General features: G+C 39.6%; 2 protein-coding genes and 1 pseudogene across 7 annotated transcripts in view; 1 reads left to right on the top strand and 2 right to left on the bottom strand.

Annotated features, from left to right (window-relative positions):
- GNE (glucosamine (UDP-N-acetyl)-2-epimerase/N-acetylmannosamine kinase) overlaps nt 1-25,155 on the top strand; it is a 326,114-nt gene that overhangs the window by 96,767 nt on the left and 204,192 nt on the right. The window lies entirely within an intron of this gene.
- MELK (maternal embryonic leucine zipper kinase) overlaps nt 1-25,155 on the bottom strand; it is an 88,773-nt gene that overhangs the window by 61,976 nt on the left and 1,642 nt on the right. For 3 of the 6 annotated variants that reach the window (XM_006729116.3, XM_081803171.1, XM_081803168.1), the window contains exons 2-8: nt 19,468-19,563; nt 17,184-17,269; nt 14,610-14,726; nt 11,853-11,996; nt 10,123-10,191; nt 8,297-8,389; nt 1,504-1,602 (exon numbers count right to left, since the gene is read on the bottom strand). In XM_006729116.3, coding sequence (XP_006729179.2) covers nt 1,504-1,602; nt 8,297-8,389; nt 10,123-10,191; nt 11,853-11,996; nt 14,610-14,726; nt 17,184-17,269; nt 19,468-19,525 — 666 coding nt within the window. In that variant the 5' untranslated portion in view covers nt 19,526-19,563. The remainder of the gene's footprint in view (nt 1-1,503; nt 1,603-8,296; nt 8,390-10,122; nt 10,192-11,852; nt 11,997-14,609; nt 14,727-17,183; nt 17,270-19,467; nt 19,564-25,155) is intronic. The other 3 variants (XM_081803170.1, XM_081803169.1, XM_081803172.1) reach the window with 3 other exon arrangements.
- LOC115939350 (interleukin-1 receptor-associated kinase 1-binding protein 1 pseudogene) lies at nt 10,521-11,473 on the bottom strand (annotated as a pseudogene).

Raw genomic sequence — 25,155 nt, 5'->3', positions numbered from 1 at the left:
TTCCATTTGACTGCAGAATCAGAGCTCCTTAGCCTTCAAAGAGTTGGAACTACTACCATTCCATCTCTTCCCAAAACTACTCTTTGTCATTTGGGCATGGATTATAAAGGTTTTTCCAAGGTGGGATATAGGAAATGAGTATTAAGTCAAATAAATTTAAAAATTGAAGATTGAACTCAGTGCCCTTAAACTTAATCTATAGAGCAAAAAATCAGCCAACTGGGATTACCACTTTCAACTCGGTGTACCACGTCCCAAGAATGACAGTTGATTTAGGTAGTCTCCCTCCCAAAAGGGTGCTAGAGACCCAGTGGTCCAGCCACAGAAAACGTCTGACCATTTTCCCCCACGCTTTTTCCATCTTCCCCCATGCTTCCCCCATCTTCTGTCTTTGCTCACACTAACAGCATGCTCTCTCCCACATCCCTTTCTGAAGCACCTCAACCCTTTTTTGAAAGCCCTGTATCTGTCTCCAACAAGAAATCAGGCCCTGGTGGACAATGATGAAGTTTCACAGATCCTTGTTCATGCCTTCCAGTATCTCATACAAAGACGACCTTTAGAAATATTTGTTCAAGAGAACTGAATTCAAACTACATGGAGAGAAGCTGCTCTGCTGGTCTGACTGGTTTGCTAGGGACACAAAGCGGTGCTCTTCCTTACTCTTTACATATCTTCTTGTGTTAACTTGCTTTGAACATGGAATCTTTAAAAAGAATTTTACTGTTTTCCTTGCTATATGTGATTTTGGGGATTTTTTTAATTGAATATAATTCACATAACTTAAAATTCACCCTTTTAAAGTGTACGGTTCAGTAGTTTTTAGTATATTCACAAAGTTGTGCAATCATTACCACTATATAATTCCACAATGCTCTCAGCACCCCAAAAATAAACCCTATATCCATTAGCAGTCACTCCCCCACTGCCACTCCATCCCCAACCCCCACAACCACAAATCTGCTTCCTGTCTCTGATAGATAGGATTTTAACAAAGCTAACAGTACTCTTAACTGTAGTTTTATTAAACCTTAAAGCCAAATGTTACCTTCAAAAAGAAACAGTTTCTCTTATTTTACCAGAATTCAATAGGAGAATGTGATTTAACCCAGTAAATTACTAAGGCATCATTTCAGGATACAAAATAAAAACTCTTAGCCAAAAAATCATCTCACATGTTTAGTTCCCCATTTGTTATTGTCTCGCTGAGCTATTTACTGAAGCAGTATAATATACACACAGAACAGTATACATATTATGAGGGTACACCTGGACAAGTTTTCAAAAACTGAATATACAAGTATAACTAGCACCCAGATCAAGAAACAGAACAGAACCACCCCACACCCCTCTTCCAATCATTCCCTCCTCCAAAGCATAACCACTATCTTGACTTCTAAAAGCACACATTACTTTTGCTTGTTTTTGTACTTTTATGGATAGAAGCAAATAGTATGCAGTATAGAACTTTTACACTGAAATTCTATGCGTTGTTATACTCACCATAATCTTCTTGTACAAAGCCATGACATTATCATCATCAAATGGTAGAAAGCCACACATAAGTACATATAAGAGTATGCCCATACTCCAAACATCTGCCTGAGAGGGAAGAAAAAATAATTAAAAAAAAAATTTAGAACACAGAATGGCAGTACACTTAACAGAATCACAGAATCTTCACAGCTGAAAAAGAGCACAGAGACCATCCAATTCAGCATCCTCATTCCACAGACAGCGAACCTAAAGCCCAGAAAGGAAGGCTTGTTCAAAGTCACCCAGTCAGTGGCAGGCCACTTTCAGTGGCTGACTTTCACTTTAATTGACGTTCACAGTATTCTGACTTTCAGAATACTGACTTTCAGTTCAGTGCACTCTCTTCCAATGCCGGATTCTAACACTTAAGAGAAAATAATTCCCAGTTGGCTAGGCTGGATTGGACATGATAAGGAAGGAGATAAAGCCAGGTCTGATTCTGAAAGACAATTCTGTAGTGCTACTGAGGGTTTATTACATGTGAGGATTATATCAACATGCATGAGGACGTCAAAACAAGCCGTAAAATTTACTCTTGATAATCTGCAAATGTGACTAAACTGTGCTGTAAAGTCCTCTCTATGTAAAGAAACCTTAATAAAGTTCAACGATTGACTTCTCAAATACAGAGGCTAGAAGTTAGCCTGCCAGCACAAACACCCCTACAAGTCTCAAATTCCCAGAAAGGAGCTTAACCTTTATGTAAGATATCCATGTGTCCCGTGAGCCCTAAGCACTAGCTACTTAGTCAAGCGGTATTTGGCCTTAGTCAATAATGACACCACTGGGCGCCTGGGTGGCTCAGTCATTAAGCGTCTGCCTTTGGCTCAGGTCATGATCCCGGGGTCCTGGGATCAAGCCCCACATCGGCTCCCTGCTCAGGGGGAAGTCTGCTTCTCCCTCTCCCACTCCCCCTGCTTGTGTTCCCTCTCTCTCTGTGTCTCTCTCTGTCAAATAAATAAGTAAAATCTTTAAAAAAAATAATAATAATAATAATGATAATGACACCACTGTTGGCTGAGGACAAGTCACAGGCTCGTTTGAGCCTTAGGAAAATTTTAGGAGGTAAAAGGGGTAGTATTTTTTTTTTAAAAGGCAGGAGGGGTTAGGCAGAGGAGAGAAACAGTTAAAATAACTCAAGCAGCATCACATCTAGGTAGTGCTTGTACTAAGTAACCCAAATCTAACTCAGTCCTGTCTACCAAATCACATCAAATTATTAAGATGTCCCAAGTAAAGGGTGCCTGGGTGGCTCAGTTGGTTAAGCGACTGCCTTCGGCTCAGGTCATGATCCTGGAGTCCCGGGATCGAGTCCCACGTCGGGCTCCCTGCTCAGCAGGGAGTCTGCTTCTCTCTCTGACCCTCCCCCCTCTAATGCTCTCTCTCTATCTCATTCTCTCTCTCAAATAAATAAATAAAATCTTTAAAAAAAAAAAAAAAAAAAAGATGTCCCAAGTAAATAATCCACTTTCAGGCAAACACCTGATTTTTTTCTTCCAAGTTGCAGGAGGTCAGAAATTAACCATTTATGCCTCAGAGATGTCAAATAATTAATCTATAAATTAAGCCTTGATAGCATAGCACTCCTGACCGGGGTGTTAAATTCAAAGCAAAGAGGCTGCACAGGAACGAGTGGGCTAGCATGGCTTCATCAAATGCCATAAGAAGAGGTCAATAGAGATTATGTCTGAGGTTAAATAAAAAGATAAGGAAAATAAAAGTAACATCCCCATAGAAATCTACCAAAGCCTACTAGAGAGAAAAAAGCAGAAAAAGTATTCCTCAGTTAACTCATCCAAACACCTTCCCCTCACTGATGTGAACTGGATATGAGAATAAATTAATCAAGTAAAATCATAAACCAAAGCAAATGCAAGTAAATCCATAAGCTACTAATTGCCAAATAAAAAAAATCAGAGGGAGGAGGGGTTTGAAACCATTTCCTGTGAGAAATCCCTGAAGGAATTAGAGATATTTACTATGCATGGGACATTCCTTAAAGCATGATCTGGACCATGAACAACAGAATTACCTAAAGTACTTATTTTAGAATGAAGATTCTTTTTCAAGCCCCACCTTAGGAAACAGAACCAAATCTGTTACGCATACAGGACTGAGCTCTACCTCTTTTAACAAGTGCCTCAGACAATTCCTTGGGACACTGTCCTAGAAGGATAGAAAGTCAAACTAAAACAAGAGGGGTGCCTGGGTGGCTCAGTCAGTTAATCGTCTGACTCTTGATTTCATCTCAGGTCATGGTCTCAGGAATGAGAGAATGAGTCCCACTTTGGTCTCTGCACAGGGTGTGGAGCCTGCTTAAGGTTTTCTCTCTCCCTCTTCCTCTGCCCCTCCCCCAATCTGCTTTCTCTCTCTCTCTCTCTCTCTCTAAAATAAAATAAAATAAAGTAGACAAGAAAAAACCTGAAAATCCTATAGGAAAATCTCATAGGCATTCAAACCAGCAAGGCCTCATCACCAGTCCCCTAGGAATCTTGTGAGCATTAGGCATATGATTACCACTCCTCCTGGGAGACTGGCTGGAACAGTGGAAAAAATACAGGTATATGGTGAGTGGAGGGATGGGTGAAATAGGTGAAGGGGGTTAAACAGTACACTTATGATGAGCACTAAGTAATGTATAGAACTGCTGAATCATAATACTGTACACCTGGAATTAATATAACACCATATGTTAACTATACTGAAATTAAAATTAAAAACTTTTTTAAAATGTAAAAAAAGTCTATTAAAAAATTATTATGGGGGCACTGGGTGGCTCAGTCGGTTAAGCATCCGCCTTACACTCAGGTCATGATGCCAGGGTCCTGGGATCAAGCCCCCCATCAGGCTCCCTGCTCAGCAGGGAGTCGGCTTCTCCCTCTCCCTCTGCCCCTGACTCGTGCTCGCTCTCTCTCTCAAATAAATATTTTTTAAAAGTTATTATATACTAAAAGAGAGAGAGAGTAGGGGTACGCAGTAAAGCCTCACTCAGTTCAAATCTTGACGTGTAGTTACCAGCTGTGTGACCCTGAGAAGGCACTTAATTTCTGATCCTCAATTTCTTCTACTTTTTTTTTTTTAAAAGATTTTATTTATTTATTTTGACAGAGAGAGAGAGCAAGAGAGGGAACACAAGCAGGGGGAGTGGGAGAGGGGGAAGAAGACTCCCCGCTGAGCAGGGAGCCCAATGGGGGCTCGATCCCACGACGCTGGGATCAAGACCTGAGCATAAGGCGGATGCTTAAACTACTGAGCCACCCTGGCGCCCCTATTTCTTCAACTTCTTTATCTCAATGAAATGAATAACAGTACTCATTCCAAAGGATTTTTGTGGACTTAAGAGATTTTATCTACCTACCTACCTATCTATCTATCTATCTATCTGAGAGAGAGAGAGAACATGTGTCCTGAACGTGAGCGGGGAGGAGCAGAGCAGGAAAGGGAGAGGGAAAAAAAATCTGAAGCAGATTCTGTGCTGAGTGCAGAGCCCAGACACAGGGCTGGACCCTTCTACCAAGAGATCATGACCTAACCCAAAACCAAGAGTAGGAAGTTCAACCGACAGTGCCACCCAGGTACCCCAGAATTTTTGTGGATATAAATGAAAATTATAAAAAGTATCTAGCATAAGGAACCCTGTAGACTGTTGTAGGAATGTAAAATGTTGCTGCCACTATGTCAAACAGTATGGCAGTTCCTCAAAAAATTAAAAATAGAATTACCAGGGCACCTGGGTGGCTTAGTTGGTTAAGTATCTGACTTCAGCTCAGGTCATGACCTCAGGGTCCTGGGATTGAGCCCCATGATGGGCTCCCTGCTCAGAGGGGAGTCTGCTTGTTCCACTCCCTCTGCCCCTCCCCCCATTTGTGCACGCGCTCTCTCTCTCAAATAAATAAATAAAATCTTAAAAAAAATAAAAATAGAATTACCAAATAATCCAGCAATTCCACTTCTGGGTATATATCTAAAAATATTGAAAGCAAGGACCCAAAGAAATATTTGTTCCTCTGAGCATTATTCACAATAACCAAAAGGTGGAAGCAATCCCAGTGTCCATCCATGGATGAATGAATAAACAAAATGGGGTATATATATACAATGGTATATTATTCAGCCTTAGAAAGGAAAAAAAAATCTTTTTATAAAAGATTTTTATTTATTTACTTATTTGAGAGAGGGAGAGAGTGAGCGAATGAAAGAGCAGGAGCAGGGAAGAGGCAGAGGGAAAGGGAGAAGCAGACTCCCTGCTGTACAGTTTGATCCTGGAACTCCGGATCTATCTATCTGGAGATGAGGCAGATGCTTAACCAACTGAAGGCAGATGCTTAACCAACTGAGTCACCCAGGCGCCCCTAAAAAGAAAAACAATTCTGACACATGCTACAACATGGATAAGCTTTGAAGACATTATGCTAAGTGAAATAAGGCACTCACAAAAAGACAAATATTGTATGCCCCCACTATATAAGGTACCTAGAGTAGTCAAATTCACATAGGAAGTAAAAGGGTAGTTGCCAGTGATGAGAGGAGGGAGGAATAGAGAGTAATTATTTAATGGATGTAGAGTTTCATTTTGCAAAATGAAAAGAGCTCTGGAGATTGTTTGCACAACAATACGAACGTGCCTAACACTATTGAACTGTACACTTAAAAATGGTTAAGATAGGGGCGCCTGGGTGGCTCAGTTGGTTAAGTGACTGCCTTCGGCTCAGGTCATGATCCTGGAGTCTCCGGATCGAGTCCCGCATCGGGCTCCCTGCTTGGCAGGGAGTCTGCTTCTCCCTCTGACCCTCCCCCCTCTCATATGCTCTCTCTCTCTCATTCTCTCTCTCATAAATAAATAAAATCTTTAAAAAAAAAAATGGTTAAGATAGTTTAAAAAAAAAAGTTAAGATGGTAAATTTTATGTTATATGTATTTTTACCACAACTGAAAAAGAAAAGGACCTAGCATGATTCAGAACTATGTTAAATGCTCAGTAAAAGTTTGTTCCTTTTCCTACAACTCACTAAGAAGGCCACAACATCCCCTTTGGGGTATATCTACCAAAAATGCATAACCTGAATCTAATAATACACAAATTCAAAATGAGGGACTTTCTACAAAATAACGGGCTTCCTCAAAAACATCAAGGTCAAAGAAGATGGAGAAAGGCTAAAGAACTCTTCTAGATTAAAGATCAAAGAAACACAACAACTAAATGCAAGACATGATCCTGAACTGAATCCTGGACTGGAGGGAAAATACAGCTAAGGAATCAGTGGTACAATTAGCAGCATGGGAATATGAATTACGGATTAAATAAGTTGCATCGATGTTAAATTCCCTGATTTTGAGAACTAAAGTGTAGTTATAAAAGAGAAAGTCCTCGCTTTTAGGAAATATATATAGTGCTTAATGATAAAGGGATATGAGCTCTAACACTTCCAATTGCTTCAAAAAAAGAGTATGCATATATACAAACATAGAGAATGATCAAGCAAATAGGGAAAAATGTAAACTGTGAATATGACTAAACGTATACAGAAGTTCCTCATTCCATATTTGCAACTACTCTCTAAGTTTGAGATTATATCCAAATAAAAAGTCACCAAAACAAGTCAGTTCCCATCTTCTCTTGTTATAAATTAAGTAAATGGACATATGTCAAAGTTTCTCTGACATAACACTAGCTCCAAAAGATGCTCCACATAAAAAGGGGACTCTGGAGGCAAGGCAAATCATGACCAGCTGCTCTCTGTGATGTTCCCCAAAGGACAACATTGTACAAGAACGTATAAAAGATTTGGAGATGTCCAGGGGCCCCTGGGTGGCTCAGTTCATTAAGCGTCTGCCTTCAGCTCAGGTCATGATCCCAGGGTCCTGGGATTGGGTCCCGCATCCCTTCTCCCTCTCCCTCCACCCAGCGCCGCCCCCACCGCCTTGTCTTCTCTGCTCTCTCTCTCTCAAATAAATAAAAACTTTAAAAAAAAAAAAAGATTTGGAGATGTCCTGAACTGAAGAAAACTGTTCAATCCAGCATTTCCCAAGCTTTTGATAACTAAATCTTGTTTGCCTTATGATATTAATATCAGCAAAATTAGTACTCCAGAGACTGGAAAGGACTGACTAGCTTATAGTAGCAAATGGTAAGTAAAAGAGGCAATTCCCAAGCCTTTGAGCCTGGGCCTCCTACACAGGACTGCCGGCCTCAGATAGTTGGTTCTGAACAAAGTACAAGTTTTCTCAGAGCTAGCCAGCATCTCTGAAAACTGAGCCTACAACCCTGGCCTCGTGCTCTACCTGGCTGGACCTACCAGTCTAAACTATGGTACTGTTTTTTTTTTAAAGATTTTATTTATTCATAAGAGACAGAGAGAGAGAGAGGCAGAGGGAGAAGCAGGCTCCCCGCTGAGCAGGGAGCCCGATGCGGGACTTGATCCCAGGACTCTGGGATCATGACCTGAGCGGAAGGCAGACGCTTAACCATCTGAGCCACCCAGGCACCCTAAACTATGGTACTGTTTAACACAAAAGCAACCACAAAAAGGACACCAGAAATGTATCCTTTCTTCAAAGTATACTATGTATTATTATATTTATTGCAAGGTATTCATTTCATGTGTTACTTTACATCTTACTCTCTGAATAAAGTGAACCCTTTGATGAACAAGATTATTTCTTACCTTATTGTAATATCCCCAATGCACAATGCCTGACTTACTATAGGTACCAATAAATGTATATTGATTATATACTGAATTAATCAATGAATGATTACCTCTGACCCCAAATAGGATTTGCCTTGTATTAATTCAGGTGCTGCATAAGCAAGACTCCCACAGCATGTCTGCAGATGGTAATCCTTGTTACCCTGCCAATAAGAAAAAAATGAAAGACTCATTAGTTACAGCACTTAAGAAATTAAAACCTTGATAAACATTCTTTCAGCACAAAGAGAAGCTAGATGAAGAATTAACCCCAAAGAATAAGAGACTCTGCAGCCAACCCAAAACTCTGCCTATATGCACGCACACACATGTAGTTCCCTCTTCTCTGGATTTCCAATACAACTGCAACCTGGCATGAACAAAATCCTTTTCTCCTTAGCTCAATCAAGTCAGGTTCATACTTTCCTAGACGTCCATTCACATACTAATCAGCTTAGCAGACATCCAAGCACCCAGGTCTTCTCACCCCCCAAGTACTCAAAGAAAACGGACTATTTTTTTCCTGGACCCTATCTCAAATACCAAATCTTTACAAATACAGTAGCTTCTCTTCGCTGAGAGGGGAGAGAGGAATCTGCTGCATAGAATAGTGTCGTAGAAGTCTGTTTTCTAGACCCAGTTATAACGCAAATCACAGCCTAAGCTTCCAGACCTGTGAAAATGAGGAATTTGCTCAACATCCTCTGCTCTCCCACAGAAATATCGAGATATAATGAAAATGATACAACTACCCAACACTTGTGGAGTCTTACAACTTGCAAACAACTTGGGAAGTTGCAAAATTTCATTTACAACTGCAAACACATGCCCAGAAGTGAACTCCTCAGCAGAAAGTGGAGGCAATCCTCTCCCAGCCAACCCTGCTTTTTTTAGATGGTGTCTGTGTGGGTCGAATCTGTGGCAGCCATAAATAAAAGCTAATGGAGTCTGTCACAAACCTTCTCCACTGCCTCCTGTGGAGAACACGACTTAAACCAGTTTATCTGCTTGAAGTATGTTTTATCTTTATATGGCTGCCGATCAAAAAAATGCCTTACAGCATTTGGCTCCCAGACACAAGGCTCCACTGACAATCTCTGAAGAGCCAAGGGAAGGAGAGGAAAATCAGAAAGAATCAAACATTCAGCTGAAGGGGCAAAATCTGCTTCCTTTTGCATTTAGCTAATTCTGAATAATCATGGGACTGCAAAGGGCTGAGACAGGTCTGCAATTTCAACATTCTTAATGAGTGTAGACAGCTCATTTCAGAGACTGTGAGTGCCATCATTAGAGAACTCAGGAGGAAGCCTCCAACAGGCAGCCACACAGGAGCTCTGCAGACAGCACAGCTGGAAAGTTCAAAGTCACCTCAAAGAGAAGGTATACTGGAGAACACCAGTGCTTAACTGTGGAGTGCAAATTAAGGAAATATATAACAGTATAAATTTAAAAGTGCATATGCACTTCTTTCTTCTTCTTTTATAAAGAAAGCGGATTGTCTTTCAAAATGTAACTGTTAGTTTGGATAACAAAGAAAGATTTGCACTAAATTCGCAAAACTCCTACTTAAATGAACAAAAGCATCATCTACTGGCAACATACTCAAACTGCAAACACATGATCAATTCAGAATTCATGTTGTAATGACCTCATGTCACCTCGGCACTGCAAATTCTCTCACAGCACACCCATGGATCTCCAGCAGGACCAACCCTGCACCTAGAGCAGTGGTTCTCAATCCTGGCTACGTATTAGAGAACTTCTAAAAGGGAGGAAATTTAACATTCTTAATGGATGCAACCAGGCTCAATAAAGGCTAAGTGGAAGTCATTGCAAGATAACATACTAAGAGGTGCATTTACAAAGGAAATAAATGCATTTTGATTTCTGTAATTACCTTGGGTTTCGCACAGAGACCAAAGTCAATCAGCTTTACTTTATGATATTCATCAAACAACAAATTTTCCTGGGAAAACAAAGATATTTTCATTAACTGTGTATTGACTTCCTTATATCACATCCTATCTCTAGCCATTTCTAAAAACAATTTCTAAATATTTAAATAAGATTTTTTTTTTCACATATAAGACATTTATTTCCACAGTATTTCCTATAGTAAGCTTTTAAAAATAGAAAGGAAATTTAGGTATTCTGGGGGACCTTATTCAAGGATTGACAGATTTTGGGGGGAGAAACACTTTATATACTATATACTATATATATTCGGGACAAAAACAAACATTATAAAAAGTATAAAAATAAAAAGATGAAACACAATATATTTTGGTTGGAATTTCAGAGATTTTTTTTCTTCTCTTTCCCCTTTACTTCAAGAGTTATAAATACTTTTGAAGCAGCATATTTTGCACTTATGGTTTTTTATTATGCAGTTAATGAACTTGAGAATCTGGATGAGTACGGTATCATCTATTTAGCCTTCCCATTCTTGTTTCTTCTTTGATGAATAAAGATTTTCCTAGAGTTTGGCCAACAAGGTTACGGACTTTTTGAGCTTTACACCACACGTTCACAACCAGACAGGCTTGCTATCTGAGATTCTCAACAGAACCTGGAGTATAACAGAACTGGAATGGGCTGATGACCGCAGAGCTATCTAGCTCTTCAACAAGAAAGTTACAAATACTTTGCATTTTTCCAAATTCAGTAAAGGTAATGCAGGCCTCTGCTTTCATATGATAAGCATTTTCCACTCTTCCAAAACCCTTTGTCACAGTTACATTTCTGCCTGCAGACCCTGCCGCTGAAGGTTCTGTGTGATGTACCAGGCAGCAGCAAAACTAATAAATAAGATTTAAGATTGTTTATATTACACAGCTGGGGAACAACAGAATGAAAATCATTTAAAAAGAATGAAATGACAAGAAGTATAGAGGGGGAAAGAAGAGGAATGTTGATAACTGTCCTGCTTCCCCTCAAGACACTTTAGCATAAACCATTTTCTCCTTGGTCCTCTCAGGTTCAACTACAAGCAAACATAACGTGTGCCAAACCAAAAGAATGAACTCAAATCAAAGGGTTGGGTATAAACAGAGGGAAAAGGATAGTAACATTGCCATATTTTGCCAACCAATTCTAGGCCCCTGACCCTAATATCAAGTAACATAAAATCCACGTTCACCAACATCCATATTAGTCAGAGCCTGCAGACTTAAGAGTATTCACATTTTTATTCTGTTCCCGAAAATTAGAGTCTGTTCATTCCACTGGACTGTTCTCTTCTGAGGCATAATGGAATTAAAATTAAAAGAAAATGAGAATAGGAAAAGAGTACTGAAGGGAAAATATTCAATGACAATATTCTCAAAGAAAATACTCAAAACTCTTCTTTCCGAGAGATAAAATCCTGAGGTTTATATTCCCCAGCTGATTACAAAGACATTCATAATGTTGCCCACAACTGACAAATATCTAGAATGCCAATAATCAAGTACATCCAAAAAAGTCTACCAGCAGTCAAAACAAAAAAAAGGAAAAAAAAAGTGATCCATTATGAGTGGAAGAAAAAAAAAGCCAAGATAGATTATAAAAGGAAGAACATTTGGAAAACTAGTAATTACTGGTAAATGGTATTGAACTCTCAGGAGAGCATGTATAACAGGCACTTACTGGTTTGAGGTCCCTGTGAGCATAGCCCTGGCTGTGCACGTAAGCAACTGCAGAAACTATCTGACGGAAGACCACTCGGGTCTCCTCCTCGGACAGGCGATCCTGGGAAATTATGTAGTCAAACAGCTCTCCTCCGGGGCAATACTTCAGTAACAACAGAGACACACAGATATTGTTACTACCTAGAAAAATCACTTTAGGGGAATTAAAACAAAAAATTATACTTAACTTAGAGATATTATTAATTCAACTTAAAGGCAAGGAAAACAAGTGAGGCATATCAAAAATATCCTCTCAGGATCAAACAAATCAACAATTACTCGAAGAAAGAGATCAATAGCTATTGGTCTCAAGCAGTTTTATGACCAGTAAGTAGAAGTAGAACCAACTAACACTGTGATTTTTTTTTTTTGAAAGATTTATTCATTTGAGAGTGAGTGAGTGAGAGCGCAAGAGCGGGGGAGGGGAGACAGAGAGAGAGAGAGAGAATCTCTACCAGACTCCCCACTGGGTGTGAGGCCCAACACAGGGCTCCATCCAGAGACCCTGAGATGGTGACCTGAGCTGAAATCAAGAATCAGATACTCAAGGGGCGCCTGGGTGGCTCAGATGGTTAAGTGTCTGCCTTCGGCTCAGGTCATGATCCCAGGGTCCTAGGATTGAGTCCCGCATCGGGCTCCCTGCTCAGCGGGGAGCCTGTTTCTCCCTCTGCCTCTCTCTCTCTCTGTCTCTCATGAATAAATAAATAAAAATAAATAAATAAAAATCTTTAAAAAAAAAAAAAAGAGAGAGAGAAGAATCAGATACTCAACTGACTGAGCCACCCAGGCACTCCAACACTGTGATTTTTAAATCTATTCAGGGTTTTATATTTCTATAGCAAAGTACTAAAACCCATTCTCATCTTTTTATTTATTTTTTTATTTTTTGAGAGAGAGAGAGCATGCAAGCAGAGGGAGGGGCAGAGGGAGAGAGAGAGAATCCTCAAGCAGACTCCCTGCTGAACACAGAGCCTGACGCAGGGCTCAATCCCAGGACCCCAAGATCATGACCTGAGCGGAAATCAAGAGTCGGCTGCTTAACCAACCGAGCCACCCAGGTGCCCCAACATTACGAATTTTAACATGTGCTTTTGAAATGCAGCTAATCTATGAAAATGATATGCAGTTATAAATTATTTGGCTGAGACTAAAGAAAATGAAATGAGATAAATGATGGAAGTTCTAAAGACTTTACATTTCAGGCCCCAAAAGGGCAGTTGAAACTTCAAAGATTCTGATTCATATAACATGTGTGTTGAAAACTACCTATAGGTTGTGAGTTGAACTATGTCCCCCAAAAAGATATGTGCAAGTCCTAACATCTGGTACCAATGAAGATGACCTTATTTAGGTCTTTGTAGATGTAATCAAGTCCAAACGAAGTCATACTGGGTCAGGGTGAACCCTAATCCAATGACTGTGTTGTTACATGAAGAGGGAAATTTGGACAAAGACACAGACACACAGATAAGAAAATGCGATTTAGAGACAAAGGCAGAGATTGGAGTGGTACAAGCTAAGAAATGCCAGAGATTGTCAGTAACCATCAGAAACTAGGTAAGAAGCACAGAACAGATTCTCCAGAAGAAACCAACCTTTCCCACACCTTGATTTCAGATTCCTAGCTTCTAGAACTGTGAGACAATAAATTTCTGTCATTTTATTTTTATTTTTTTTAAAGATTTTATTTATTTATCTGACAGAGAGAGAGAGAGAACAAGTAGGCAGAGAGACAGGCAGAGGGAGAGGGAGAAGCAGGCTCCCCGCTGAGCAGGGAGCCCGATGAGGGGCTCGATCCCAGGACCCTGGGATCATGACCTGAGCCGAAGGCAGCCGCTTAACCAGCTGAGCCACCCAGGCACCCAAATTTCTGTCATTTTAGACCACCAACTTTGTGGTGGTTTGCTATGGCAGCCTAGACTAATATGCCATATAAAACTGAAATGGATCCTTCCCTCTAGGAACAAATTCTAACATATTCTGTTCATTAATCCTAACTCCATTAGGAGTATATTGGAAAGTGGGCATTTACAATGAATCTCCAACTTATTATATATGTCTACTTAATCTAAATTGTTACAGACGGTGCCTGGGATAGAGTCCTGGGATAGAGTCCCATGTTGGGCTCCCTACTCAGCAGGGAGTCTGCTTCTCCCTCTGCCCTTCACTCTGCTTGTGCTCTCTCTCGCTCACTCTCTCTAATAAATTTTTAAAATCTTTAAAATAAATAAATAAATAAATTGTTATAGACAGAACTCAAACAGGTAAGCTGCTTAACATTTATTTTAATCTTTTAGGTGAAACATAGTTTTCCCTTAACTATTGATAAAGTGAATGGAAACGGTCTGAATATTTGATTTCCCTCCAAAATTGATATGTCAAAATCCTAACCCCCAAAAGATGATGGTTCTAGGAGGTAGAGCCTTTGGAAAGTGATTAGGACATGAGGGTGGAGCCCTCATGAGTGGAATTAATTCTCTTATGAGATTCCAGAGAGATCCCTTGGCCCCTCTACTGGTAAAGACACAGCAAGAAGGCACGAGCTATGAATCAGGGAGAGGGCCATCACGTGATCATGCCAGCGCCCTGATCTTGGAATTCCCAGGCTCCAAAACTGTGAGAAAAAAACTACCCAGTCTGTGATATCTGTTATAGCAGCCCAAACAGACTAAGACAGTGATCAAATACCTTTAGATCTCTAGACCATACTACTAACCTCAAGAACCATGAATATTTTGTTGGCTGTCTCTAGCACATGGTAGAGTTGACATATATGCTGATGTCTCAGGTTCTTCAAGGCCTCAATCTCTGTTTTGACCCGGGGCAAATCACTCTGTGACAAAACACATTACATGAGCAATAAACCTATTTGGGAAGTACATCAAGCATTAATATCAACAGTTTTAATACTGAGTAGCAAAAACAACCAACAGCCTCAAACTGTTCAAAGCATAGAAAAATATAACAAAAATTATTTGTATGTACACATACACACACACACCCAAAAACCTTGAGGGTTTTATGAAAGACTAGTTTGATATGGGTCAATAGTACAACGGCCAGAAAAATCAAGAGTCTCAGACTCCCTTAGAAGGTTAGCATTCCAAACAAGGAAAATAACAGAGACATGCCTGCACTACCATTTTCGGTCTTAGTTGCATCCCTTAAGAAGCATGCTGAGCTAAAAACTGGTGATGTAGGTGAAAGACACGCAGGTCTTCACTGTCTCAATCTTCCACCTTTTCTATGGGCTTAAAAATTTTCAAAACAAAAAGTTAGTTGGAAAGGAGGAAGAGCCAAGCTGAAAAAATTTCCAAGTCCATATTAAAGACAGAAATCTAGATATCCATGAAATAACAAGTAAAACTTTATTATAAAAAGAGACTCAATCTAATGATCAGTGGCTTAACATCCAATTTTGTAGGACCATACAGATGTCAGGTCTTTTTTTTTTTTTTTTAAAGATTTTATTTATTTATTTGACAGAGAGAGAGACAGCAAGAGAGGGAACACAAGCAGGGGGAGTGGGAGAGGGAGAAGCAGGCTTCCCGCTGAGCAGGGAGCCCGATGCAGGGCTCGATCCCAGGACCCTGGGATCATGACCTGAGCTGAAGGCAGATGCTTAACGACTGAGCCATTCAGGCGCCCCACAGATGTCAGGTCTTGACCAGGATCAATTGTAACTTTGACTATTTCAAAATGACAATCTTTTTTTCTTTTTTGGGAGGAGTGGGAGTCTGATGACTAAAACCCTGGGAGTAATAAAAACATTATTAAAGTCCTAGGAAGCAATTAAAATAAGCATAAGAACAACAAAAAATACAAAACAAGTTTAGGAATAATGAATTAACATCATTATATTCATGCTTTAGAATAAGTTTTGAGTATCAGTGTGGTAACACATTTTGTAACAAACAGTTCACATTCTGTTTGCTATTAAAGCATTTGTAGTGTTCACATGAATAAGGCACACTAAAGTTATAATTGAAGTTTAAATTGCTTAAGGGAATTAATCAGATTTGTAATCTGCTTTAAATGCTCAGGAAAAATGGTTTTTAATGCCTTTTTATTATCCAATTTATTTATATAATATTGAACAATGAAAAACAAAAATACTGAAGGAGAACCTGAATTGTTGGTTGATAGATTATTAAAAATAGGTTCTGATTAGGTCGCTGTGTGATTCTGGCATTTATCTTGGAAGGAGTTCAAAGAATTGAGTGACACTGCTATAATAAAATTCTCACGTTCCCTCTGACTTATTTACGTATGTTAATCAGCACTTATATCCTTAAAAATAAAAAATAAGAAAAATAAATAAAAATAAATAAGGTAATAATTAATGTTAAATTCTGTCTCATTTCAACAAGGGAGACCAAAAGAAGTTCAATGTGACTAATTTTAAAATGTATTTTCAGTAAATTGTTATTTTTTATGTTTGATAATTATCAACATTTATAAAATGTTTGTGCTGTTTTACTCAGTTGTACAATACTAATAATTACAATGTAACTTAATCCACAAGAAAAAACATTTTAACACTCAGAGATTTTTGGTTAGAGAAAAAAATGATTTTTTAATGTTTTCTAATTCATGTCAAAAAAAGAAACGGCCACAGATCCATACTACGAGACTAGTGAATTCCCAACAGAAGGAGACCAGAACAAAGAAAAACAAAGATATCAAACCATATGAGGGATGGTAAAAGAATTAGAAACAAAAGACCACTCAGGTGACTTGAAACACTAGAAAGGGTATAAAAGGCCCAAAAAGACCATCAAAAGAGACACGTCTTCCCTTAATACAAAAACAAAAAACTTTAGGTACTTTAGGTACATTAAAACCCAGACCACATACTGATTGAACGGGCTGCTTTTGGAGGTAATGAGCAGCTCAATCCTGGAAGCATCCATGTAGAAGAGAAAAAGGCTGATTACAAAAAGGATTTCATGAGATAACTTCTAAGGTCACTTTGAATAAAATTCTAGGACAAGACCTATCGATAGTAAAAAGAGATCAACGTTTAGTACAGGTGTCATGGGGAGATATTAATATCCAGAAACACATGTATGACTATGAAACAACTGCAGGAGAATGGATCCTACCGAAAATTAAATTGCCCTTCCCCCAGATTACTTTATACATAACTGGCAATTTTTAAAAAAGACAAAAAAAGAAAAGCTACAGAAAGATGATTCTCATAAAAGTAGTAACAAGGACATTTGAGCAAATTCAGGTTTTAATTTACAAAACTGATCTATAAATATTTTTTAAATAATCTTACACTTACCCCTAGTGCATTTTTATCCATGATTTTTATAGCTACCATTTCTCCGGTGAGGATATGGCAGGCAAGTTTGACCTTTGCAAAGCCACCTAAGTATAGGAAAACGTATTATAAAGAGATAAGCAAGAGTAACCTAAAATCACCATCAGAGCAACCAGAGGACTCAGGCACAAATACCTTTCCACATGCTTTTATTTTCTGTCTTTTAACATTTTATTTTTAAGTAACCTCTATACCCAATGAGGGGCTCAAACTCACAACCGCAAGATCAAGAGTTGCACACTCCAATTGAGCCAGCCAGGCACCCCTCCATATGCTTTTAAAAGGCTCTATCAATCCAGATTTTCCTGGAAATTTGTGGCTCTTTCTTCCTGTTGCTTCCAAAGTGTAAGCCATGACCCTAACCTCTCCTCATCCAATGCCTACTGAAGATTGTTTTTTACCATGATAGTATCTTTAACTTTGGGTTGAAAAAAATAGGAAAACAGAATTTGCTGCTTAGAAATTTGCTTTACAATTAACATTGCAATTAAATTCGTTTTATAATTAACACTAATAGAACACAATATAAAGTTGCTGAGAAAAAAAGACAACAGGAAACATCCGCTCAGTTTTAAAACTGGATCAAAAGCAGGATATTATGTTTCAAAACTGGATCAAAAGCTGGATAAATGTCTATACATCAGTATCTAAAAGAAATTGCCAACTTGGGGCACCTGGGTGGCTCAGTCGGTTAAGCATCTGCCTTCAGCTCAGGTCATGATCCCAGGGTCCTGGGATGGAGCCCCGCATCAGGCTCCCTGCTTAGCAGGGAGCCTGCTTCTCCCTCTCCCTCAACCCCTCTCCCGCTGCTTGTGCACTTTCTCTCTCAAATAAATAAATAAAATCTTTAAAAAAAAAAAAAGGCCACTGGGTGACTCAGTTGGTTAAGCGACTGCCTTCAGCTCAGGTCATGATCCCAGGGTCCTGGGATCAAGTCCCACATCAGGCTCCCTGCTCAAAGAGGAGCCTGCTTCTCCCTCTGCCTCCGCCTGCCAACTCCCCGTTTGTGCTCTCTGTCAAATAAATAAATAAAATCTTAAAAAAAAAAAAAAAAGAGAGAGAGAGAGAAATTGCCAACGTAACATTTCTAAAAAGCAGCTCCTGGTGGTCCCTCTTATGGTCTTCCCCATCTCAGTAAATGGTAACTCAACATTTTCCAAAAACCCGGGAGCCATCCTTAGCCCTTCTCTTTTGTCACACACTCCATATCCAACCCATCAACAAATCCCATTGGCTCGGTCTTCAAAACACATCAGTGTTACCTTGGGGGAAAAGAGGCAGGTACTGACTGGAAACTTTCTGTCTTAATCTGAACAGGGAACATGTAGGTGGATGTGTACATAAAACTCCATCAAGACTAGTATATTTTGTATATTTTATTGTGTTGCACCCAATAAATTAAAATACACATACACACACACACAGTGTAAAGAATCCCACCCTTTCACTACCTTCACTGCTATCACCCTCATTCAAGTCCCCATCATCTCCAGCAACACTCACCTGAATTATTGCAATAAACTCCTAACACCTCTCTGCTTCTGCCCCTGCCTTTCCCAGCCCAAACTTTTCACAGCCAAGCAGCCAGAGTGACCCTTAAAAACAAAGGTCAGGGGGCACCTGGGTGGCTCAGTCTGTTAAGCATCTGCCTTCGGGGGTGCCTGGGTGGCTCAGTCGTTTTAAGCGTTAAGCGTCTGCCTTCAGCTCAGGTCATGGTCCCAGGGTCCTAGGATCGAGCCCCACATCGGGCTCTCTGCTCAGCGGGAAGCCTGCTTCTCCCTCTCCCACTCCCCCTGCTTGTATTCCCTCTCTTGCTGTCTCTCTCTGTCAAAATAAATAATAAATTATTAAAAAAAAAAAAAAAGCATCTGCCTTCAGCTCGGCTCACGATCCTGCTTAGCAGGGAGCCTGCTTCTCCCTCTCCCTCCCTTCCCCCACTGGTGCACACACGCGCGCGCGTGCTCTCTCTCTCTCTCTCTCTCAAATAAATAAATAAAATCTTAAAAAAAAAAACAAAGGTCAGATAGATCACTCCTTGGCTCAAAACTCTCCAGTGACCTTTATTCTAAATAAAAGGACCCACAAGGTCTCTCCTACTACTCTCCTCTCTCTTGCTCTACTTTTTCTTTCTAAAGTAGATTTAAGAATTTTAAAATTAAACTGAAAAGCCCATGACTGCCCAAATGCACTAAATTTTCAAAGAGTTGATCTGTCCTCTGCCTCCAGGGAAAAAAATAACAATTACCTGTCCCAATAGTTTCATATAATTCATAGTATTTGAGAAGTTCATCATAATCTTTCATAGTCCTCCTGGAGGTTTATACAATATTACAAAAAGAACCTGCAAGATAGAAATAGTACATGATCAAAAAAGAAACTACTATGAGATTATCTCCTCCACTCTTGTAAGTGCACATATAAATACATCATAGGCATATAAATGATACCAGAAAAACTGATTAGCTATATGGTTAAGAAAAAAAAAAAACACAACAACTGGCTTCTATCTCATACCATATATAAAAATCAAATTCAGATCAAGGAAAGACTTATATATGAAAGATAAACCTTTAAAAAAATTTTTTTTTAAGATTTTATTTATTTGACAGAGAGAGACACAGCGAGAGAGGGAACACAAGCGGGGGAGTGGGAGAGGGAGAAGCAGACTTCCCACTGAGCAGGGAGCCCGATGTGGGGCTCGATCCCAGGACCCCGGGATCATGACCTGAGCCAAAGGCAGACGCTTAACGACTGAGCCACCCAGGCGCCCCTAAAATTCAGAATTTTTGCATGTCTAAAGACATCCTTTAAAAAAAGAAAGCCATAAATGTGAGAAAATATTTGTTAACACTTATAAACAATGGATTTTTATCCAGAATATACTATATACAATATAGAAAAAGACAACCCAAAAGAAAAAAGCAAATAAAATAAAAAGGCATATCATAAAAAAACACAAATGACCAATAAAAACATGAAAAAACGTTGTTTTATTAGTCATCGGGGAAATGCAAATTAAGATTCCAATGATAAACAATTTTAAGAAACATATAATGAGATAGACACATATGTTATTACTATGCTCCACAATTTACATGTGTTACATATACAGTTGGTCCTCGAACAATACAGGGGTTAAGGGCAAGGACTTCCTTGCACAGTCAAAAATCCACATATAACTTTTGACTCCCCCAAAACTTAACTACTAACAGCCTACTGTTGACAGGAAGCCTTATCAATAGCATAAACAGTCAATTAACACATATGCTGTATGTCATATGTATTATATACTAAATTCTTACAATAAGGCAAATTAGAGAAAAGAAAATGTTATTAAGAAAATCATAAGAGGGGTGCCCGGGTGGCTCAGTCGGTTAAGCATCTGACTGTTGGTTTTGGTTCAGGTCATGATCTCGGGGTCCTGGGATCGAGTCCCCCATCGGGCTCCTTGCTCGGTGGGAAGCCTGCTTCTCCCTCTCCCACTCCCCCTGCTTGTGTTCCCTCTCTCGCTATCTCTCTGTCAAACAAATAAATAAAATCTTTAAAAAAAAAAAAAGTATATATAAATTAGCTGTAAAAAAAAGTCTTAGGTAGCTATTATTTGATTTTTTCTGTTTTAAAATTAAGTAGAATTACAAAAAAATCATGGAGATGAGTAGGGCCCTATTGTGTACATGAATACCTAAGGTCACCCTCATACCACTTTGTGTCATTTGTGGAGGATATGCTGTTAGTTGACTTTAACTAGAGATTAGCAGTGTTATCAGGCAGAAGGGCTAGTGCAATCAGACTGTCAACCCTGAATTTTCTTTTTTTCATTTATCCTACAGATGTGCTTACTGAGCACCTATGCTGTATCAGACCTGTGTTTTACACTAACTCTGTAATGGAGAAGAAAAGAGATGTGGTCCCTGCCCTCATGAATCTTGCATTCCAGCAGAGAAGACAAAAAGCAAATAGATAATAAATAATTAAAAGTTGTCATAAGGGGCGCCTGGGTGGCTCAGTTGGTTAAGTGACTGCCTTCGGCTCAGGTCATGATCCTGGAGTCCCGGGATCGAGTCCTGCATCGGGCTCCTTGCTCAGCGAGGAGTCTGCTTCTCCCTCTGACCCTCCCCCCTCTCATGCCCTCTCTCTCTCTCATTCTCTCTCTCAAATAAATAAATAAAATCTTTAAAAAAAATAAAAATAAAAATAAAAAATAAAATAAAAGTTGTCATAAATACTGAGAAAGAAATAGGCAATAGTGGTCAGAATGGGTTGCTGATAAGTATTTAAGCCAAGATCCAATTCAAAGGATGAAAAGTGAGAAAAAGAAAATCAGCCCTCAGGTAATCAAATTGGAGGGACTGTTAAAATGATAATGATCCTGGGGCGCCTGGGTGGCTCAGGTGGTTAAGCATCTGCCTTCAACTCAGGTCATGAGCCCCTCTCCCACTCCCCCTCTTGTGTTCCCTCTCTTGCTGTCTCTCTCTCTCTGTCAAATAAATAAATAAGGGCGCCTGGGTGGCTCAGATGGTTAAGCGTCTGCCTTCGGCTCAGGTCATGATCTCAGGGTCCTGGGATCGAGTCCCGCATCGGGCTCCCTGCTCCTTGGGAGCCTGCTTCTCCCTCTGCCTCTCTCTCTCTGTCTCTAATGAATAAATAAATAAAATCTTTAAATAAATAAATAAAATCTTTTAAAAATAGTAATAAAAATCAAAATGATAATGATCCTTTCTTAGACTGACTGGTGTTTTCTGACCAATGTTGTCCTCCCACCTCCTGCTTCCTTAAGATACCCACCTGCTGAAATGCCACAGCTCTTTGACAATATCCATTCTAAAACTGGTCCTTGCTTCTCTAATCCTTTCTTAAAATCACCAGCACAGTTCAAATCCTATAAGCCCCTTTTCGGTTCCTAGGGAGTATGGCTTCTCTTGCTGCAGCAAGCTAAGAAAACCTAATGTTTTTGTTTTGTTTAGTTTGTTTTTTCAAAAATCAGGTAAGCTAATATATATCAATAAATCTATGAAAAAAAAAAACAAAACACAAAAATCAGGTAAGCTTCCTAATGTTTTTACTCCAGATGTGTTTAGTGGTCTTTGGTCAGTAGGCCTCAACAGGAGTTGGGAGCCCAAAAAGGAGAGAAAAAGTATTCTAAAAAGAAGGAATTTAAGTGCAAAGATCCCAGGGGTTAAAAAAAAAATAGAAAAAAAGATCTACATGTACTGAACTGAAACTGCTTTTAGGGGTACCAACAAATGGAAATGCAGATTTGGAGCTGGGACAACTGGTTAGCCACATGGAAAAAAAGAACACTGGATCTCTCATACCACACACAAAATCAATTACAGTTAGTGTAAAGACTTAAAAGTGAAAGACAAATCTTTAAAATGTAGACTGCTAAGATCTTACCCATACCAGGCCCATAGCTAAGAGTGGGAAAAGGCAGAAAGGAAAAAGAAAAGTAAGAATTAGAAGAATATAGTTTCATGGAAGCCAAAAAGGAAGAAAAAAGTAAAATGAGTAAAAGAAAGTTTCTAGGAAGTAGATTTCTAAAATTTTCTAAAAGTGTTCATATATAGGTCAAGTCCTAGGACATGAGTCTCAGTACTGCAAAGTGGAGATTTCTTTATGGGTAGACATGGGGTGAAAGACCTCTGAACCTATACAGAAATGGCTTCTCTAAGGGGCTCTCCTGCTCAGAGGCTGGTGTGGAAGGACAGGGCTACGGATTTCAACCGTGGGAAGAGATGTCCCAACACCCCTTAGAAAGCCAAGCAGGAATCAGGAAGCCCAGGGAAGTGGAGGTCACTGAGTCAGACACAAAGAATCTCCCATATAATCCAGCACAGCACCCCAGGACTCTAGAGTTCACAAAGGGGTTTGAGGCCAATACCCAGCTAGTAACGAAATCCTCCTTTGCCTGGCCTGACCCCTGTGCACAAATCTTCCTTGGTCACCTGCAGCGGACTACCTGTGGCAGAACAGGGTTCTGGATCCTCAGACCCCATTCTCTCTAACATCTCAAAAAATTAAGTGAGTACATGCATATCCAACTCGGACTTGGGAAGTTAAGTTCCACCTGGAAAGGGCAAAGCTTATCCATCTTGATTGCTGTCTCTCAGTAGTGGAAATCTGGTGTTAATGCTCATTTCTAGGGCCAGATAGTCTCCCTTCACCAACAGGCAGAGCTCTAGCAAGCCCGCCAAAGGCTTGGGATTGATGAGTGGCCAGCACCATGTTCACTACCTTCATGTTCTCTGTTCCTCATCCTCTCTCATCCAGAGCTGAGTGGCCAGCATGTTACTAAGCCTTAAAAATGGTCATGACTTTGGAAGATCTAGAATGCGAGTTCTACCTCAGGAGTGTGGTGAGTTTATTTAAAAAACAAACAAACAAACAAAAACAGGGTAAAAGGGGAGATCCTTACTACAGTGAGGATGGGACACCTTCTTAAATTGAGGTAGAGAAAAAACAATGAAATAATCAAAAGCCCAAGAGCTGCAAGATATTTTTTCAAATATCCTTTTAAATCTCCTTTTAAAATGCCTAAAGCACTCTGATTCAATGAATCATTTTACTTAGAGATAAAAGATAAATTACTGTCAGCAAGTAAAAAGCCTTCAAAAATTTGGTCGGTGAACAGAACACTAGAACAGAAGCTTTGGAAGGAAAATTAAAACTCAAGGAAAATATCAGCCTTAAAAAAAAAAAACTAAACGTTTTAATCTCAACGCCAAAGGTATTATAGCAAGAAAGATAAAAGATCATGGACAAAAGACATTCTGATCCAATAAATAGTAGCTATTTCCTAGGAAGAGATGGCATTGGACCAACTTAATTAGGTTGAACTTTTAATCTAGCTGAACCTGCAAGAATGGGGTAAGGCAATGGAAGAAGCAAAGTCAGGTCACGGAAAGCTGGGATATAAAATATTCTGCTTCCGCTGTGTGGCAAAAGTTACTCCAGGGAAGGAGACATCACAGAGGTGATGCCTGAGGCATAGGATTAAAAATATCCTTAACAGCAGTACTAATTCAGAAATCTTTTAGAGTATTTGTCAGTGGGGCAAAGGTGGGAATGAAGTGGAACCACACTCCAAAAAGACAGGGCTCATATGACTAAGAAATTTCAAAACAGACAACAACAGCAATAAAAGTACAAGTCAACACAAGAAATCTTTGGGATTCTAAGGCGCCTAGCTGGCTCAGTCGGTGGGGCATGCAACCCTTGATCTCGTGGTTGTGAGTTTGAGCCCCACACTGGGTGTAGAGATTACTTAAAAGTAAAATCTCTTTTTAAAAAGGTGGGGGGCACTTGGGTGACTCAGTTAAGCAGCCAATTCTTGGTTTCAGATCAGGTCATGATTTCAGGGTCATGGGATCTAGCCCCACATCTGGCTCCGTGCTGGGCGTGGAGCCTGCTTAGGATTCTCTCTCTCCCCTCTGCTCCTCCCCACTACTCCCATACACTCTCTCTCTAAAAGAAAGGAAAAAAAGAAAAAAATCTTTGGGATCCTGATGAGGAAGAGAAAGAGCAGGAGATTAGAAATAGGGGAATGTCAGGCTATAAATCTGTTCAAAGCCCAACTAAGGCAGTATTGGGGTATTCAGAACACAGGGGCTAAAAAGGAAACACAAAAAGACATTTCAAAGCTTAAGAACCATGAGATGGAAATGGACAAAGGCCTCACAAAATGTAAGACTCCTAACTGCCAACTGCATGTGCCTAAATTCCATACAAAGGGCTGGGCTTTGTTGCCATACTCAAAAGGAGACAACCATTTGTATGACATTGGAATTCACTTCCCCAGATGAGAGATATAAGAATTCACAATTAACTTGATAGATTTCTCCCAAATGAGTTTTGAACTTCCAGGTCATGGCCTCAAGTCAACTAGCAGAGATCAACTTGTGCCAATGTAAGACAAAACCAAGCACCTTCTCTT

This window comes from Leptonychotes weddellii, chromosome 14 (assembly GCF_054177405.1).
Source record: "Leptonychotes weddellii isolate Sample4059 chromosome 14, ASM5417740v2, whole genome shotgun sequence".
Classification (NCBI taxonomy): Eukaryota; Metazoa; Chordata; class Mammalia; order Carnivora; family Phocidae; genus Leptonychotes; species Leptonychotes weddellii.
The sequence above is the reverse complement of the archived record's forward strand: the minus strand, read 5'-3'. Positions and strand labels throughout refer to the sequence as shown.